Source organism: Pipra filicauda, unplaced genomic scaffold (genome assembly GCF_003945595.2).
Source record: "Pipra filicauda isolate LSUMZ 115617 unplaced genomic scaffold, ASM394559v2 scaffold114_size2234877_pilon, whole genome shotgun sequence".
NCBI classification, from domain to species: domain Eukaryota; kingdom Metazoa; phylum Chordata; class Aves; order Passeriformes; family Pipridae; genus Pipra; species Pipra filicauda.
Genome location: NW_024103596.1, coordinates 915,316 through 935,239, shown reverse-complemented (window position 1 = coordinate 935,239; position 19,924 = coordinate 915,316). Strand labels below are relative to the sequence as shown.

General features: G+C 39.9%; 1 protein-coding gene across 4 annotated transcripts in view; it reads right to left on the bottom strand.

Moving 5' to 3' along the window:
• Positions 1–6,725: 6,725 nt before the first annotated feature.
• The window catches only part of RALGPS2 (Ral GEF with PH domain and SH3 binding motif 2), a 106,095-nt gene continuing 92,896 nt past the window's right edge, over positions 6,726–19,924 (bottom strand). For all 4 annotated transcript variants that reach the window (XM_027740620.2, XM_027740618.2, XM_027740617.2 and 1 more), the window contains 3 exons: positions 15,942–16,047; positions 14,646–14,737; positions 6,726–12,836 (listed from right to left, as the gene is read on the bottom strand). In XM_027740620.2, coding sequence (XP_027596421.1) covers positions 12,807–12,836; positions 14,646–14,737; positions 15,942–16,047 — 228 coding nt within the window. In that variant the 3' untranslated portion in view covers positions 6,726–12,806. The remainder of the gene's footprint in view (positions 12,837–14,645; positions 14,738–15,941; positions 16,048–19,924) is intronic.

The following is a 19,924-nucleotide window of genomic DNA, read 5'->3' as shown; positions in this document are numbered from 1 at the left end:
AACGTTTTCCTGAATGGTCCTACTGAGGACTGCTGCAGGCTGATGAGGCACTTAAGTCTCGTGGCAACAGAAAAACAGACTTTATCCTATTCCCTGTATGCCTGGAGGGGTTCTACCTAAAGGGCTGCTACAGAGCAGATGGCAGGGACAGGTTTTGGAGCAGGCTGGAAGACAACAACCAAAAGGATCCCCAAAAGCAGCCCTGAGGGTATCCTGGCACAGCTACTCGACTTCCTTGAGAGCTGGGGAAGGAAACAGGAGAAGCAGAAGCCTGAGGTACTAGAGAGGATTTCCCCAATTTGTTTATACACATGTATTAATGGACATATTCCAGCAGAAAAGATACATATTGCTTTAAAAAAAAAAAAAAATCAACAAAATGAGAAACAGCCTTTGTGCATTGGGATGAGACACCTTTCCCAGACCAGGCTTCCAAGTGGAAACAAATCCCATTTATTCCAGTATCTAGCAGCACACATTGGGTTTAAATTGACAGAATTAAAAAAAACTAATTAAGTTTTATCCTCCCACATGCTGACTGGTATAGAAATTTTCATCTAAAGCAGCAGCAGATCACCAAGACAAACATATTCACAGGGATTTCTTGTCAAAAGTCACTTTAACACAAACATTTTAGTGGCAGAAGAAAAAAGCTCACTACTGACACCAGCAGAACACTCTTTCCATTTAAAATGAAGAGCGTGGCAACTTCAGTTTTAATGGAAATTTAAGTGTGCTGGCACTGTCAACTAACTGTAAAGCCACTTGAAGGCTTTGTTTCATTTTTAACTTCAAAAAATAATACAGGAACAGGACATACTGTCAATACTTTTACAGATCCAATCCCACTTTCCGTGTGTGCTAATGGAAGCCTTACAGCTCTCCATTCACATGACTTCAATTTGGGTTACCACAAGAAATGTGTTATGACTTCAGGCTGATCTTTTAGGAAAAATTAAAAGAACATTTTTCTGTAGCTTGTAATTATTTATACAAAATCAATTGTACAAAACATCTGTTTATACATTGTTCTGATTAATGTTCTAATACCGACAAAGGAAGCAGAGCCCACACTTGGAGAAGCTGCATCAGTTAAACTTGTATTTTCAGAGTAGCTGAGACCCCTATGATTTAAATCATGACAAACTCAGGCTCAGAGGCATTTGAAGCCTCAGATTCTTTGATGGTCAGATATCACAGCTTGAAAATTCTCATCTTGCAAACTCGAATTTTGACAGAATGTGTAACCAAAGGACATTCTGGGCTACTCAGTGTGAGTGGCAGATTTCAGAGTACAACTGGAGTCAAATTAATATTTTGTGCTGCTGACAAACTAGTACTAATGTGTTGTTTTAAACAGTACCTTTAGAAGAGCAATTTTCCTTCGATATTTAACAGTCTGAGACTGTTCATAAGACACCAGAGCCCAGAAGAGACTTCCCACGTCACCAAGTTATGTCTCATGGCACTGCAGACAACTAAAACTAGCAGTGTAATTTCTTTCATGATCTGATTTAACCCTACCAAAAAAAAACCCCAAACATTTAGGGGTGTGTTCCCCACTGCTCCTTTGAGGAGCTGTAACAACAGCTCTGAAGTACTGAATTTGACAGCTCTCATTTGAACTTGCCCTCCTTGGTGGTGTGAAACCTTTTATCTGCAGTCAGATTATGCACATTTGTCCATGCAACAATATTCTCTTATTTTAGCTTTTTCTTTTCCATTTCTTGCATTCCAGGATATGGGTAAAGAGCAGCTTCAAGTTTCACAATGTGGGAATAATACATTTTTGAAATAATAAAGAGAATTAGGAAGTAGATTTAAAACAGTAACATAACCTTAAAATATGAAGTGCTGTGTGCCTAAATGGCTCTTTTTAAAGAACCATGAGAAATTAAAATTCATCTAGTTACCAACATCCAAAACAGCATTGACTTAATCCAATTTGTTATTTCCTTGCCAGCAGCATATTTTTACTTTAATCTAACTGCCTATTACATTTTCATTGCATATCCTTGACACTGAAGGAACAAATGCTGGGCTGATACCATCAGAGCATTCAGTGTCATTATCTAACTAGAAATGACAGGCAGAACAATATATTAAAGAACTTGTGCTTAGCTGAAAGACTGGATGAGCTCAAGGTGAACTGGTCTGATGCATCCCAAAAGCCTCCTTTGGAAGCTTTTCCCACATGCAGAGCAGGAGGAAAAAAATCCACTGTATTTGCTCGTTTACATTCAGCACTGAAAAAGCAGCACTTCAAGGATCAAACGGCAACACAAAGCACTGAGTTAGAGAAAATAATAAATGTATAAACCTTGCAGGATTTGTTACCTCCCTTTTTTCTTGAAAAGGACCAGAATACGGGGGTGAATTAAGAATTTTGTGTACTTCCCTTTTTATGCTTTGACCTAACAAACCATTTTTCCTTACGTTTATAAACAAACTATTTTACTCATATTTTCCCTGGCCACTTGTAGGCAAACAGAATGGCAAGAGGACCAAGGGGTTCCCCCCTTCTGAGACTGGCAGAAGCCTCAGCAGGAGCAGTGGCCTCTCTAACAGCTGTCCAAATGCCTCACTAATCTTAATAAACCACTTCTTGGGAGCATGACTGATGCACAATTGGAAACTCTTCAGCTCAGTAAGCTTTGTCTAGAGACTGGTTTTTTTTTTTGATTTTTGACATTATAAGCTTCCTTGAGTGCAAGAGATTGTTCTGTCTGCTTGGAGCCCCACGAAATCCACATTACAGACAACCACCTACAGCCCTGGCAGTACCAGGATTTAAATGATTTAGTTTGCCCTGCATTTTTCTTGGGCTGCCTGGGACACACAGCCAGGCCACTGATGGGCTGTACCCCCCCACACCATCAATGTCAAGAAAAATGATTTAAATCAGGATAACAGATAGAGTTTTGCCAGAAACACCAGATCAGGTGTGCTCTGACAAGTTCTGCCTTTTTGACCCATTGCAAAGTGCACTGGATACAATCAGCAGAGCTGGCCTGTTCTCCAGCCTGGCACTATTACTGCTTGCTGATGTTCCAAACTGGGCAGTAAGGCATCACCACACTCTTGAGGAACAGCTTCCCCTGAAACCTTATAACCCATCAAGGCACTGAATTTGACAGCTCTCATTTGAACAAATGTGAACTGGCAGCACAGCAGCACAATTAGTATGATTTAAAGAAGACGTTGTTTAGTAAATATTCATTAGATGCCATAGTAGCAAGCATGATATGTCTACATATAATGGCTAGGAGATATTCTCAGATATCCAAATGGCCAATAGATTTATCCTGAAAGAATTTCCTTATTCCCTTTAGGTTCTCTGAAGGAACCTCACAAATGACCTAACTGTGGTCTTCCAGTACCTGAAGGGAGCCCACAAGAAAGATGGAGAGAGACTGTTTACAAGGGTCTGGAGTGACAGGACAAGAGGAAATGGCTTCAGACTGAAAGAGTAGGTTTAGACTAAATATTAGAAAAAAAATCAGGGTGGTGAGGCCCTGGCACAGGTTGCCCAGAGAAGCTGTGGCTGCTCCATCCCTGCAAGTGTCCAAGGCCAGGTTGGACAGGGCCTGGAGCAACCTGGGCTAGTGGAAGGTGTTTGGAATGAGATGAGCTTTAAGGTCTCTTCCAACCCAAACCATTCTGGGATTCTATGAAATTAAATGCAAAGCTGTGAGTAATAACCCTGTGTGTCAACATCCCACGACACATTGTGACTCCTAAAAGTAAGTAATAATATACAGGTGTCTCTGAAAAGATTTAAAAGAAAGCCTGGGGTATATTTCACACTGGCTCTGTGTTGGTGTGTTCACACCACGTTGGTTCTGCTCTTTATCATCTTACATACATAGTTTCAACCTCTTCTGGAAAGGAGGAAAGATTAGCAGAAACACTTTCACTACTAAGCCATCACCACGTCGAATGAAACTAAGAAAAATGAAACTGTAAAGCTTTCAATACATAAAAGTCATTAGGAGTCAGGAGTTACTTACCTGGCTGAAAGTTCACTCACCTGCACGCTGCAGGTTTACTCCTTCCTCTGAAGCCTCTGAGACAGGTGTCAGAGACAGGGAATGAGAACAAAAGCAGCACTGGTGTAACGTTATAGATTTCATACTGATGGGGAGCTGATTACTGAGGTGAGTGTGACTCAGGCTTACTAACAGCTTACTCACAGTATTTTTGGTACGTAGTGCAAATCAAAAGTTTATGAAATGCTTGCCAACACCAAATATCCCCAAATCAAGAAATTATAATGAATCACAACTACCCCATTTAGACTGGCTTGCTTTGAGTAAATCTTAGATACATGTTTATACTCATTAAAGAGCATCCTGCTGCTTCAGCACCAGGAACTCAGGATTTGCATTTGCTGTTCCCAGTTCTGTCATAAAACACTACTGAGCTACTCACACCAGCATCAATTTGTCTCCAAGCCACTGCTGTGGGACTGCTCCTGTACGAGGCAACGGCTCCCTCTTCTCATGAGCTGTTTCTGTATTCCAGTCACTCTAAAACATTAAATCTGCAGTCAGGCAACGAGCAACAGAGGCCACCGTTTGCCCTTGGCTTGCATCTTCAACAAGCAATGAATTAGTTAAATGTTTAGCTGTATTACTTGACCTAAAAACAGTTCAGCTCCTTATCCCTTTTCCATAACGAAAGGGAAACATTTTCCTACCTGAAAAGAAAATGAAAGACAGATTAGCACATTGCTGCTGGCTGTGTTCATGTACAAGGCCTCTCTTCAGCTTAATAAATGGCTTGGACTCATTCTGTGTTTTCCTACAGATAAACCTCCCACTTTTTAAACCTGAAAAAAATACACTGTCATGTTTCCCTTTGCAGATCTCCTTCGAGAGGCCCTTTTGAATGTTTCAGAATGGAAACTACGTGATTTTATACACTGGAATTTTTCATCAGGTGCCCGACATGCTCCATCCCACAACACACACCATATAAAACCCAGCTCTTTTACACAGCAAGATAAATTTACAGAGCAAAGTAATTTAGTAAAGGCCAGTTTTGCACAGCAGCAACAGTCTCTTGTACCAGCCCAGGAAGATAAGCTGAAGGTTTTATTTTGGATTTGAATTTTGTCCTTAAGTACCGAATTGAACTAAAAATGAAAGAGGCAAACATCAGTGTAAAGGTAAATATTACCCATGTAAGAATGTGTGTTTCAGTAATAATGCTCAATTTAAGTGAAAAACTAATAAAAATATTACTTACAAGCTGGAAGCATGGATTCAATCTTGTGTATTCAATTTATTTGCTGTTATAAAAACCATATCTCTCCTCTGTTCTGTCAAGGCCAAAACAGTATCATCTGCTTACATTTTTTGTTACCCAACCTTCTCACTTACAAAAACTAAGCTTAATATATATAAAAAAAAGGAGGGGGAGGGGGGAAATACCATCTCCTTTCAGCTTGGTTTTTTCATATATCTGTGGTTTGGTTTCTGCTTCTCCCACAGATGTTAAACCCTCTCCCCTCACCATGGTTCCTTCCTACGTAAAAAAAAAAACAACAACCCAAACTAAAGATGATGTTACAAAATCAAGGCAATTTCAATTCTTTCAAATCATTCTTTCATAATCTTTTAACATTCAGTTAATGGACTCAGCATCTCTCCTTGGCAAAAAACAGCAGGAAGTATAACCACAGTGAAAATCATTCCACTTGGGGAGCAAGGAAGAGATCAGGTGCCTTTCCCCCACCTGTGTTCTCACTCTCTGGATTGGAGGCCTTCTCCTGTAAACAGCATTCTGAGAGACAGGAACAGAAGAAAAGAGGCAAAAGGACTCCTTGATGTGTTCCTTGATTTAGGAAAAAAAAAAAAAAAATTAAAAAAAACACTCCAAAGAACTCTTGCTTCAACCACACAAAAAGAGCTTTGAAAAGGAACCAAAAAAAAGAGGGAAACAGAAATCACCAGCTAATTAATTCTGTGTTTCTTTTCACGCTATTGAGCACAAAGCGTTTCCTCAAACTCAATAATCTGGAAATAAGAAAAAGGAGGGGGTTACAAAAATCTACTTTATTCCTTCTCTCTTCGCAAATACATTTGAAACGAATTGTTCCATCACAGAGAAAAGGAGAAGGAGCCCAAGGCTCACACTCTGACAAGCATTTCACAGCCTGACCCCACAGCATCTCCCCCGAGGGCTGCACGATCCAGTTCAGTAAGGCTTCACAGAGTAACAAAGGCACAGAGAGGAGAGAAGCAACACCAAACAAAGAGCTGAGGAAATACAAGGCTTTGCATGCTATTCATTCATTCATTCTTCATTTTTAGTTTATCTTCCATGTAGTTGCTCCTTAAGAGCCAATCTGCCTGATCACTGCTTTCAGCAAGTTTAAATTTATCACATCTTTAAATACAGAGACAACAGAAAAGAATCTGATAAACTACCACCGAGAGAAAAACCACATCATTTAACAGAACAATCTCCGAGACCAAACATAAATCTCTTCAATGAACTGTATCTCCCTGCTAGCTTTTGGATTTCTTTTGTACCAGCAGACAACGGTATCTTTACATGCTTCATTTCAGAGGTTCATTAAAAAAAAAAAAAAAAAAGGCCACTAAAATTCCAGCTGATCTCAGCACCATTCCCAAAGACAGTCAAAGTCCACGTTGCAAAACCTGGTTGCAGTCTCAATGCAGATTTTCAAATGAGAAATTAAAACTTCAGACACAGGCCATCTTTTAAATCATTTATTTCAGTAGGAAAGACTTTTGAAACCTGTTCTTCAATTCATTTAAACTAGCTTATGCAAACACACGATTTTCACACGCACACACAGAATAAAGTATTAAAAAAGGTGAAGAAAATGGCTAGAGGACAAACTGCACATCCCTCAGCAAGATCATAGTGCAATCCCTCTATCCCTAGAATGCCTCACACCAGCAGGGAACATTAAAAATGGCTTGTGTTTACTGCATGACACCTTGATCCCCCTCCCAGTGATGGTTGGTCCTTACAGGATTATTATAAAACACAGCTATGGTTTCCTGGTGCTTTTCCCACTTCAGTGCAGCAGCATTTGAATGGACACACTCCTGAACACAAGGAGCCAGAAGCGCCAGTAAACAAGGCACCCCAGAACCCTTTATTTCAACATTTAATCCATTTATTAACTGCTTTTCTGCTTTGCAGTTTCAGCTGTGAACAGCTTTGGAATGGTAAGAAATTCCTTCAGGAATCACAGGCGAAGGCCAGAACCTACCCAAACAAAGAGAAATAATACACTAATCAAACACACAAAGGAAAGGGAGTATTTACGGTGCTTTTAGTCACTGCAGAGCAGGACCAGGCTGACAGCCAGAGCCACGCCAGGAGCTGCAGGAACCTGCATTTCATTACATCTCATGCTCCTTCTTTTCCTTACCAACATAACTTCCAGGAAACTCGCCAGCCCAGTTCTGCGACAGGCACGGCTGAACTAAGTAATTTGTGTTTTCTCCTTGGACCCAACCCTTCTGTTGTCTTTGAAGATTCCTAGAAAGCATAAGACTAATTTGCAAATAATCCTTCCAACATCTGAATTTACAAAAAGACTATATTAAAACTGCTGTGTTTTTATAAGGATGTATTCCAGGAAAACAAATATTTAATTGCATAAGAACTACACATTCTTCCTTTAATTTCCCCTTCCAAAGCTTCTGAAACCTTGCTGCTAAAACAGCCTCTTGCAGTTGTTTCAGTGAAGGGCAGTGCTCTCCACATAGTGTTGGCACTAGAAATACAATATATAAAACTGAGTTTTTGGGATATTAAGACTAAGATTAATCCAAGTCCCCTCTTTCCCCCAAACAGTTTTTTCCTGTGGTATTTATTTCACATTAGCAAAAAGCCTGTAAGGAATAAATCTTCTCATAAGAATGTTCTTCACTGTTTACATTCAAATGGGAGAGAGAAAAGCAAGCTCCTTTCTAACAGCATGAGCTCTTCAGCTCATGTGGTCTAGACCATGACTTGGACTACTCTTTTCAATTTTCCCCCCTACTAAATCTACACAGAGACACACCAAAATAAAAATAAATTAATTTTTAAGAGGTCTGAGCTACTTCTGACAAAAGCTGAACAAGCCCAAGCTACCAAATACCTCTACATTTTTCCTAAAAAGAGGCTATACAAACACAGAAAAAAAAAATAATAGTAAAGAAACTCAAGCCAAGCTATTTTACACTGACCAAAACAACTGTCTGCTGCAGAAATGCAATGACTGCCAGGAACGTCACCCCTTGGTCCACTGAGGACACAGCCTGCAAGTCTGCCCTGGTGGGACTCTCAGCACTGAAATAAAGGAATTGGTCTCCAAGTTCATAATAAGGCACTGGCAAAAGTCCTCCTCAAATCCAAGCACTCACCCTCCTGATACATCACATCTCAGAATGATGGGTTTTAAAAAAGAGGGGTAACCCCTATGAACAAATTCCACGTCCACTCGTACAGATCCTTTCAGTGACAACTTTCCCAAGCCAAACCACCTCATGCACAAGACACTTTCAGAGAAGAAGGAAAGAAAAAGGGTAACATTTAAAAAGAACAATAAAACTTTCACAGCTTTGTCTTTGTAAGGAGAACAGGCAATTCACTGATGTGATTTAGTACCACTCCTGGGGTCTTGATGCTGCAGCAGGTAGCACACAGAGCTGGCCATGGAAAATACTGGAACTACCAATGCTGGGGAGTTAGAATATCAAAAAAAAGGGACAAACAATAAAGAAAAATGCCACTGACAGAGACAGAAGAAACAATATCCCATGTTTTACCTTATCTTGATTTGGATAAGATTTACTACAGTTATCCAAAACCACAAGATCAACTTGCCTTTTGTCACAAGGGACCTCAACTTCTCACGCGCCTCAGCAGCACAAAAAACCTGCAACTGCTTCTGCTGGGAGGGAAAGGATCTGCTGTTAACATGTGTTATGTCTGATTCTAATAGAGGAGGACTACTGTAGGAAATGTATAAATGCAAATAGAGGAGGTTGATGTTGCAAGATTAGATTAGATGAATTCACTTCCAGTGAGGAACAGATAACTAATAAAACCCCGCTGTGGTTTTTAATGCTTTCTTCTGCTCCCAGTATGTTTTCAAATGTGCACACTTCTCTAAATTTTAAAGCTGGGTGCTAAAGCTCATTCATTAAGTATTTATGTGCATTCATTTAGTATTTGTAGTTTTAATGCCTATAACTTGCACCTAAATACTTAATGAATCATAATAGCTTGAGTAATATTCCTCTGGCATGAAAATGTCTGCAAAAGGAAATACGTGTCTGGGGTGAGCTATGTTTATTCAAGCTATCCGAATTTTTTAAAAATAAATCTCATTTGCTTTCCAAGAACACTGGGATAGAAGTTAGGTCTGAAAATCCCAGCCCAAAGTAGCACGGATTAAATGAGATAAGAGTTAGCAGTAAGTATTCAACCACCAGTGCAACGTTATGTATTTCTAATGCACTGCACCAGTTCCATAAACCAGACATTCCCTGTTTCTTGATCTTTCCCGAAACTTTTAGTTTGGCTAAGAAACTGGTTTGCTGTCAGATGATTCACATTTGCATGCCAAGTCTCACTAGAAGATCTACACTGAATAATTTTTGCTCAAATGCCACCCAAAACAAGGAGTTGCAATGGGCATCTTTAGTTTCAAAATCAAAACGTTCAGAAAAAACACAGTGACAAATATTAGCTGAAGTGTTTCAACACTTATTAACAAGATAAAGAATTAGAGCAACCCTTTGAAAATAAAAATCAAAGAAAACCTGCCAACTATCTGAAGTAGTCTGGATGACAGTCTTACCTGAATGCCATGAGCTCGTTGCTGTCCTTGTTTTCTCAGCACTAGTTTCAGTTATTTACTTTTTTTACCTCCTTTTTTAATTTAAAAAAAAAAAAAAAAAAAAAAGAGCATTACTACGCTCTTTACAGTGTATATGACTTGTCTGTGTCTTTCCAAAGCTGAGCTGAGGCAGCTTTCCCTCAGGGAACAAACCCTCCACCTCTTTCTGAGCACCATTTATCTTAAAATATATAACGTGACAGTGTTTCTGTGTTGCCCTGTAGGACAACAATGGGAAAGTACTGAACTACTCATTGTAACAAGTGCCAAAAATGCTTTTCTGTGTTGTCATTACTCACTCCAGTTATTATGGCCACACACTTTAAGGAACTCCTCCCACAATATTCCATCTCTCCCATGAATCTCCCGTATCGGAGGGTGGAAAACAAGGAAGAGTAGGAGGCCCAAGGACAACGAAAACTGGGAACAGCAACAATTCATTAAAGGATGATTTGCAAACTGTTTTCCCCATCCTCCTCCTACCATAAAACCTAACTCAAAACAGCTGGAAAAATACAAAAAAACCCAGTAATAAATGACATGTCCTGACCTGGCTCTGTCCTTAGCAAAGCTGTGTGCTGTCAGGCTGTGGCTCCCCGTTGCATGTTGCCTTTCACTAACAAAAGAACAGATACAGTTATGCTGCAACCAACCCAGATTAGCTTATTTAAAAATTCAAAATCCACAGGCTACTATCCACAATGCTTAAAAAAAGGACACACGTTATTAAAAAAACAAACAAACAAACAAAAACCCACTTAGTCATTGAGAAGAAACACACTAAGTAATTCTTAAAACAGAAAAAACCCCAAACTAAAGTTGTGCAAAGTCTACTAAGTAACACTGCTGGCTCTGAAGATGTTGTCTTTACTATACACCTAACGTGGGTAAACCTGGGAGATGTGTGAACTGCAGAGGGATTCAGCACAAGCAACCTCTTCCCAAAGTTCATGACTTCAGGATGAGAACAGGCTATTCATTCCTCATAAAAAAACCCAGCAACCAAAGAATGCAAAGGGTCTCAAATTCTCAGAGTGTTTGTGGTGTAATTCCGACAGAAGCATCTTTCTAGTGTTTTCTTTCTACCAAGAGCCAAATCAGAACAATTCCCGGAAACATAAACCAGCCTGTTACCCTTTACATCACCAAGTGGTTGGGGCTTGTATGTTTTGTTTGGTTTTTTGTTTTTGTTTTTACTGTGAGACTGGATTAGCCTTCTTTTTTGCCCACCAGAAACCAGAAAGTAATCATTTCCATTATGAGATTAATTTGACTCCGGAGGAAAAAAAAAACCCCAAAACAGCCCAAAAGTGAATTTATAGGCTTCTACTCAGATGCAATAAACAAACTATACATTTTCAAAATAACAACTACTAGTAGAAACCTTTATTAGATAGTCAGAGAACTCTCAAACAGACTGGTAGGTAGCTTGTTTCTTTTTAAAAAGGAGAATTCATGGTGGAATCTGCAAGCGTATTTACGGCCACTAAACCACAATGCCAATGGAACAGTTACTAATTTTTCACACACTTCAAAGTTCTGATATCGGAGTCATATCTTGGGACAACGATTCCTTGCTTTACAAAGATCATATTTTTTAAGATTAAAGAGAGACCAATCATCCAGGAAACTAGGTGACGTCAAGGAAACCCCAAGAAAGCGAGAATCAAAATCTTAAGCATCAAACACACACATAAAGCACAGCTCCCTTTTTACAATCATAATGTTTTTCTCTGTGAGTAATTCCAGTGACCAAGAATGATTCCTGCCAAGGACAGAATTTTGAAGGTCCCACACCTTTTCTCTCCTTAGGTTATATCCTACCTTCTAATAAATTAGTTATTTGCCTGAAGATTAAAAGAGCTTCTGCACGTAAGGTCTGCTTTAGGCCACGTTATCAACACCACACAACGTCAACTATTTCGACCAAGACAGATACTAAAATCAATTATTGCCAAATGAGAACGTGAAAGCTTTGAAATTGTGCCTCTATCTTCTTAAAAATGTCCATCTTAAGTGATATTATGAAACACCACACACTAACAGTGGTCCCTAACTGGTCATTAGCAGACACCCAGAGAAGGAAAGCGTCTCGGTGAGCTGTACCCGGGTGTTGGTGTTTTGCCATTCAACAAATGGGAAGAAAATACTCAGTGCTGACCCAACAGTGCTTTGAGTTTTGTCTCTTACACACACCCCTTGACCGCCCAAACCACGTGTTTTTAGCCAGGAACGAGGTCCCGACGTACCAAAGCAGTATTTGGTGTGTAAGTGCCGCCGTCGGGCGCCCGGCTCCTGTGCAGGACCAAGGTTTGCAAACTCACTGCTGTTTCAAACTTTATACTTGTAGGTCTGAGAGAAATAACACTGCTCCAGGCTAAGAGTGCCTGGGACAAGCTCCCATCCAGAACTCCTGGTATAGTCTAAACAACATCTCTAGGACACGTAGTACCTCTCCTACCCGGTTCATACATAGCTTTAGATACAGCTCTTAAATACCAGTTTACCTGTTTTCTTAAGAATGCCTAAAAAGGTGAGTTATTTTCAAAATTAGTATAAAGTTAAAAGAAACTCAAACTAGCTACAATCTATTTAACTCAAGCACAGCACCGCCAGAAGTTTCACACACACTATTTGGTGTTTCATGTTGTTTTTCCTTTCACTCTTTAAGGCAGTGGTTTCCACAGGTCAGTTCAGAGAACATAACGAAGCACGGTCCATGGCAATTCATGTTGCAACTCCATTTTTCACCTGGGGGACTCTGCTCCCCAGCCATCAGTGGTTTTGTTCAGGGCTCCAGAGTTCAGAGATCGAGTGGACAGGCTCTGTTCTGGCACAGATACAGCTGGCACGTTTTTCATCAGGACCTCCTTCTCAGTTATGAGATGGTTCAAATTGTTCTTATTTTTTTTTGTTTTGAATTAGCCTGTTATTCAAAGGTCATCAAGTTGGCAGGAACCTGAAAGCAAAAATGGAAATGATAGAAGAATTTACTTCAAGTAGTAGCTACTTACATTCAACTCTTACACACACTAGACACCTGTTCAAATGCACATTGTTCTGTCTCCAAAAAAGGGGAGGAGGAATGCAACTATCAAAACATACCTAGAACTGTAGAAAAAACAGGTATAACTAAAATATTAAATTGTTTCAGGGGTTATAATTTTATTATATGGCCATAGAACTTTTAACTTTCATGACATTTAAGATTTGTCAGCAAAAGAACCTTCACATGACAAATCTCAGCACTGAACTACACAAGCCCCAGCTAGAGAATTCTTGGCACACAGAGCAGTGATTGATGTAGGCCCTCTAGTATTTTTAAGATTAATTTAATAAAAACGAGGCATCAACACTTGCCTGAGCTTTTCCCAGAGGAAACCTGAATTGCCTGCTGCAGATATCACTCCCTTTCATGAAGATTAAAGCTAGTTTGCAATACATTAGTTTATATTTCCATTTTTCCCCCCATCAGGAATTTACCTGACAGCAGCATCTCTTGTTTACTCAGGTTATTAAAGAGCCAGCACATTCCTGATGACACTCAATAAATACCCAGTTTGGTCAGATTTGAAACAAGCATTTCTTGCTTCGCATCTGATCCTGATGGGTCCCTTCCAACTCAGCATATTCTATGATTCCATGATTTATCATTTACCTGTAGAATGCTCAACTGGGCTAAAGTTTCACCATTAAAATCAAAAATAGTATCTATTAAAATAGTTCTCAGTATTACTCAGCTGGGTAGGTGTTTATATTCTATTGAAAACACCTTTAAACATCCAATTTTTCTAAGGCAGTCACACTGTTAACAGTATTAGACAGTACTGTTAAATCTTATTGAATAAAACTTGTCTTCAGGGGGCAGTTTTCAGGCTTGCCTGGAAGTCACCACTTGTTTGTAACCTTTTGCTACTATTTGCCACTATCCCCACATTCTCCAGCCACAGGAACACACTTTCCTCTCCTTTGCACTGTCTCAAATACCTCCACAGGAGCTTCTGCAACCCTCCTTACTCCTTAAGATCTGTCTCAGAAGCAGAACTGAACAAGAAAGCACAGAAGGATGTGGAAGGGTCTTTTTGTTTCCCCTTGAAATTCAGTGGTGTTTCTGCTCTGGAAACTCCATAAACAAATGTGCAAAGGAAAAGGGAGAGTTCAGGGAGGCAAAATGACTTAAAAAGGACTTTGCTGATAAAAAAGATCAATAAGAATTTATATGGGAACAGCATTTAATAGGGGTTGGAGCAGCCTATCTTCCTTTTTGATTAATGGAAAATACTACCTTTGCTATCAAAGACTGCAAAATGTACCAAGGACTAGACTACTGTTTATACATTTTAGGAATACATAACAACCAACAGAAAATATGCACGTCCACGACCTGAAAAAAAAGGCACTACAGGAGAGTGATCCGGAATTGATATTGAATGCTACAGTTTACAGCTTTTATGTAACTGTACAAACAGCCCTTTTCAAATGGGCAATACAAAAACACTGCCACTTGGACAGGTATTTTAGAGCATTCCTTGCATTTCCCCAATTGCTTTAAATGAGCCTCAAGATAGCCCCAAATCCTCCTTCATTACCCCAGAGTCTGCAAAGGGACAAAGGCAAAGGCAAATCAACCAGCATGTGAAATGGAGGCAGAGGCTGCTCAGGGTACACTGCTCCTCACACAAAGCCCTCAGTGACAGCTTGGGCAGCTCGAAGATCCCTCACTTCTGAGCTCTTAAAAGCTCATTCCACTGCAGCATCTTGCTCTCACCTGTTGTCTGTTGCTTTGGCAGGCAGCACTCAGGTGTTTGAACCAGAGCATTGCATTCATTCTGTTCCCAGCTTGAAATTTGTATGAATTTCCTAAGTGAGAAAGGGAAAAAAAAATCTGATGAGGAAACACAAACAATGCTAACGCACTTAAATCCTACCCATATTCAAATACCTCTAACTTAAGACATTATGAAAAGATTTAATAACAGAAGGTTCATATAACTTTACACTGTGTCTGGAATAGGTGCAATTGTTTGAGCTAGTGAAGAGAGGCTGCAGCTTCCTGCCTTCCTTTCCAACATTCTAGATTTCAACTAATGCCAGTATCAACTAGGAAAGAACAAAACATTCCTTAGAACTGCACAAAAATGTTTGAGCTCATTGCCCACTATTGCAATTTGTTTATAATACCATAATTTTTTAATGAAGTGCAAGATATCACTGAAATGCTCTCTGGAAAGCTACACTTGAAAATGTTTGAATATTGTTCCTGAACCTACTGATACATTTCAGACTCGTGTTTTCAGTGCCTGGTGTTACACAGTGCTTGCTTAGGTTCAGCAAGGCCATGTGTTACAAAAACTTTTCAGACTGCTGTTGCAGAGTTTAAGCTGACAAGCATTCAGTATTTACACCTCATATCAGTGGTGCTAAAATGGATGTTTGGAAATAAAACACACTAAGACTTGAAGCAGACAAAGCAATAAATAATTTTAAGCTCCTTTCTCAGAACTTCTAATAATGCTCTTTCTGCACAGTTTGAAGTGCTGTGGAAAAGTAACATTTTCTTCCAAGTTTAAGCTGAAAGCAGGGTGCTGTGCTGGAGTGATGGAAATCCACAAAACAGCCAAGATCTCTTAGGGTTTTTTTCCTGGTAATAGCACTACATTTGAACAGATGGTTTGATTTTTGTTTTTCATGTGAGAGGAGAAGGGACTGGTCAAGCAGGTAGTATTAGCTGAATCTCTTTTTTTTAATTGTTAGTTCCATTTTCACACATGTGAAAATGTCTCAGTGTTCTAAATATAGTTTGAAAGAATGCAGAGGAATACTTCCAATAAAAATCACAACTGGAGTTGTCAAGGGTTTGGAGGGTTCTCAGAACTTAATGAAGACTCTAAGGATTCTCCACGGATTCTTGTTCCCATAGCATTCTAAAGGCAAAGATGACATCTTGGAGAGCAGCTGAAATTGGAAGGATGTAACAGGATGTTACCTTTCACTTGCTCATTTACTTGCTTATACACGACCTCAGCAATGCAAATGCTTATTCTGGGAATCAGTGCACTCTTACCCTTCTCAGAATCAGTCAATAAGAAGAGATCTGGATGCTCAGGGTCATCTGCCATCATCACCATCCAGCCCACCACTGACACGTTCTTGCTGGGCGTGGATTTGAACTGGAAATACAGCCAGAGATGTAAAACTGAATTAAACCAAGAGGCTTCAGCCAGTTCCTCTCAGTGACACTGTCAAAGACTGAGTAACTTCAAAGGAAGCACGGCACTTCATACAGTTAATTAACAAAATTCATATGAAATTAGTGGAAACAGAACTTATCACAATTAATGATATTCAAAGGAAATTAAAAGAAATACCACAATCTGCAAAAACTTGTCAGACCTCTAAACTGCACTGCATGGAGACAATTCCTCGCCACATTATTGCACATTTGAATGTACCATATAGTTCAAAAGAAGGGTATTAATAAATGCAAAGCTAATCCCTCCACTGTTAACAAACAGAAGAATTGAACTTGTCTGTGCCATAACTATTCAAAATTAACACATTATAATAAGTCTGTAATTACACATAACATGAGTTCTGGGGACAAGATAACACAACTGTGTAGTTAAATATTATGACATGATGAAGAAAATGGATCAAATGAAGATGCAGATTCAATAAACCAGTGCCCAGAACATCACGTGCTCATTTATCAACAAGATGTTCCAAATGCTGGGGCTCCCCTGTTCAAAGTGTTACTCACACACTGACAGATAACAGTACCTGTCTCTGCTACACTAGTCCCTCTCTTGACAGCTCCTTGATGCCACTGTTTTTCATTCACTTGGTCAGTATTACCTTCTACTTCTCAGGCTTTCTGAGTTCCCAGCTCTTCTCACCCATTAAATCCAACTTATCTCCAAATCAACAAGCTTCCTTCTCCCAGGTCTCCTTGTTCATCTATTAGTACCTCCTCTCCTTACAGGCTCAGGCAGTCCCACCCACTCCCCAACCCTAATTCATTCTGTTCTCTCGTGACTTTAGCTGCCAGGTCTCCTCTTCCTGCTCTCATGGGTCCAACAGAGGCTTTTCCCATCAATCCCAGCACTCCCACCCTCTGCAGTGCTTTACCTCACTCCTTTGCACAGCAGATCCAACTCTGCTATATCCTTGTCCTTATCAGACGTGTTTTCCACCTGCCTTGTGGATTCCCATTCCAACCTCTTTATTAGCACAGTAATTTGGAACTCTCTTTAATTATATTATTAGAAATCATAAAACATTCTTGAGACTGTTTTAGCTTTAAGTCATTAAAACTAACCTGTGGTTCTAAAATATTTTTATTCTTCATTCTAATGCCACATGGCTGATGCACAGCATTAAGCATCGAGTTACTTTTTTTTCATTTTAGAAATATTGCTTTAATATTACTAAAAGAGAGCTCTGGTTCAACCAAAGAAAGTATTACTGCTAATAAGTCTGAGGGTGTCATGAGCAAAGTAAGAGACTGTAAGAATGTTCTCTGCATGAGAATACAATTACTTTATAAATAAAGTTCCATTGCAAGTCTAATGTCAGTTATTCTAATCTGTGCTATAGATTAACTGAAGACCTGGAATGTTGTAGAATCATCACAGAATCCCAGAATGGTGTGGGTTGGAAGGAACCTTGAAGATCATCCAGTTCCACCCCCTGACATGGGCAGGGACACCTTCCACTAGCCCAGGTTGCTCCAAGTCCCATCCAGCCTGGCCTTGGGCACTTCCAGGGATGGGGCAGCCACAGCTTCTCTGGGCAACCTGTGCCAGGGCCTCCCCACCCACAGGGAAGAATTCCTTCCCAATATCCAATCTAGACCTGCCCTCTGTCAGTTTGAAGCCACTGTCCAGATAAGTTTATCTGTCTGGGACTTGCGCAACCAGGTACATTTTAAACCTCAGTTTAAAATCCATCATGACTTGAAGTGAGCAAATGTCAGGCTGCTATTTGAAACAAAAAGCATTTTAACCAAGTTCAAAATAGTTTAAGAGTCCAGTCTCTCTACATATGTATACTAAAGTTAAGTAACTCACTGTTTTTGGGGGGTGGACACATGTGGTAATGTCTCAGAAGAGGAGGAAGTAAATTATAAAGCTCTATCAGACAACATTTCATTACTGTGAGGGCTGGATAACAACTCCTTTCCAAACAGAAACTACAATTTCTTTGAGGAGTCAGTAAGTAATGTCAGTCTGTAATGAAAAACTGCATATTCAGAACTTGCTATGGGCCTACTGATGACATTGCCTCAAAAAAAAAAAAAAGAAAAGATGACACAGCCTACACTTTAAAGGGACCTGCAGATTACCAACTTCCAAGCAGTCCTAAAGCATTAATAGGTAGGTCCTTTTCAGAGATGGAAATCTGAGTCACAAAGCAGTTTTAATAGGTTACAGATCAGCAATGAACCTTTTAAATGGCACTCCTTTCTAGAGTTTCATGAAAACAGCACATCTCCTATCTTAGTTACACATCCCAACAGGTATCCAATATGTGGCATTGCCATGCAATGCAAACTGCTGGAGCCCCTGGCTTTTTAATTTCATTCAAAACAATTAGTTAATTATGGTACTTCTCCAAAAAGCAAAAAGCTCCACACGAGGGAAGTGTTTCCTGCCAGCATCAGCCCATCATCGCCTGAAACACGTCAGCTTTCCATCCCTGGATCTGCATTCCATGTTTACACAGTCCCCCAGGGCAGCTCATTCTCCACTGATGCACAGAGCCTTGCTAACAGCAAGCCTGCTTTGTTAACATGAAGGGAATGAAAGCTTCATTGTAATTTAATGTTCCTGGTTCTTATTTGCTTTTTTGTAATATAGGCCACTGGAATGATGCTTATTATACACATGGAAAACTGCACAGCTCTGGCACCAGGCTTCACATGACTGAGTTTTGTTGCTGTTGTTCTGAGCTCAAAGGCATTTAGACATAAATCTTTGAATCAAAACCTCTGAATTCATCTGTGAACAGACTTTTCATTCCAACCTTTTAGCACCTACAAATCTCCTCCTCCACATCTCCTGTCGAGATTTTACAGCTTTCTAACATTCAGATTTTCTCAGTGGCTGAACATCCTTCTTAGAATAACAGCATTCTTCTTCAGGGTATTTCTGTGAAAGTGCCTGAGCTACAACTACCACATTTTCTAGACTGCTAATAAATGGATCTAATTCTGATTATAACACGCAATGGAAGGCTTGGAACAAACAAGGGTTCGTGCTCAAGTGTGTGAAGCCTCCAAAAGTCTCTGTTTCCTTTCCAAGTACCTACAAACATGGAAAAATCTCTCATGCACGCTATGTCATCACAGCAATTGGCAAGATTCTCCAGTCTAATCACTTTAAACAGTTATTTTACAGGCGTATTCACATGTTTCAGGGTGAATGCTCATTTTAAGACTAAGTTCAAGTGGCTGTCCTCACACTGTCCTTTTCTAAAGGTGCATCAGTGCTACAGTTCTGCCACAGAGGCTTTTCTGTGGGTACCATTTCAGCACATGAGATAAAACCTTAAGCACTGTACACACATTCCTGTCAGACTGTGCTGTGCCACATCTCTGTGCTCATTATGAACATGCTCATTATACACAATTCTCCATTACTGCAGTAATAACTGAGAGCTGTTCACTTTTTAAAATCAAGGCTCGTTATATGTAGCAGCCTTTCTTAGGAGATACAGCACAAGAAAGTTTGTCACAGGCAGGTATTACAGCATCTCTTCCTCTCAACCAGATTCACATCTGGAACACACACAATGCTGGATGCACTCCTTGGTCTTTGACCACAGGCATGAGAAGAAGAGCTGGCTTGCCCGTGTCCTAAAGGGAGGGGATTTCTTGCCCTTTCTGCTGAATTACACGGGGATTTTAGTGATGTAATTTTCCAAAGAGGTTGGCTATTATAAGCCTGGAAGAGGCTGTTGGCCCATTCCAAGTGCCTGGAGCAATTGCAGCAGCAGAATGGTCAAAAGCATGCCTGTAATCAAGACACGTTTACCATGAGAGCTCCA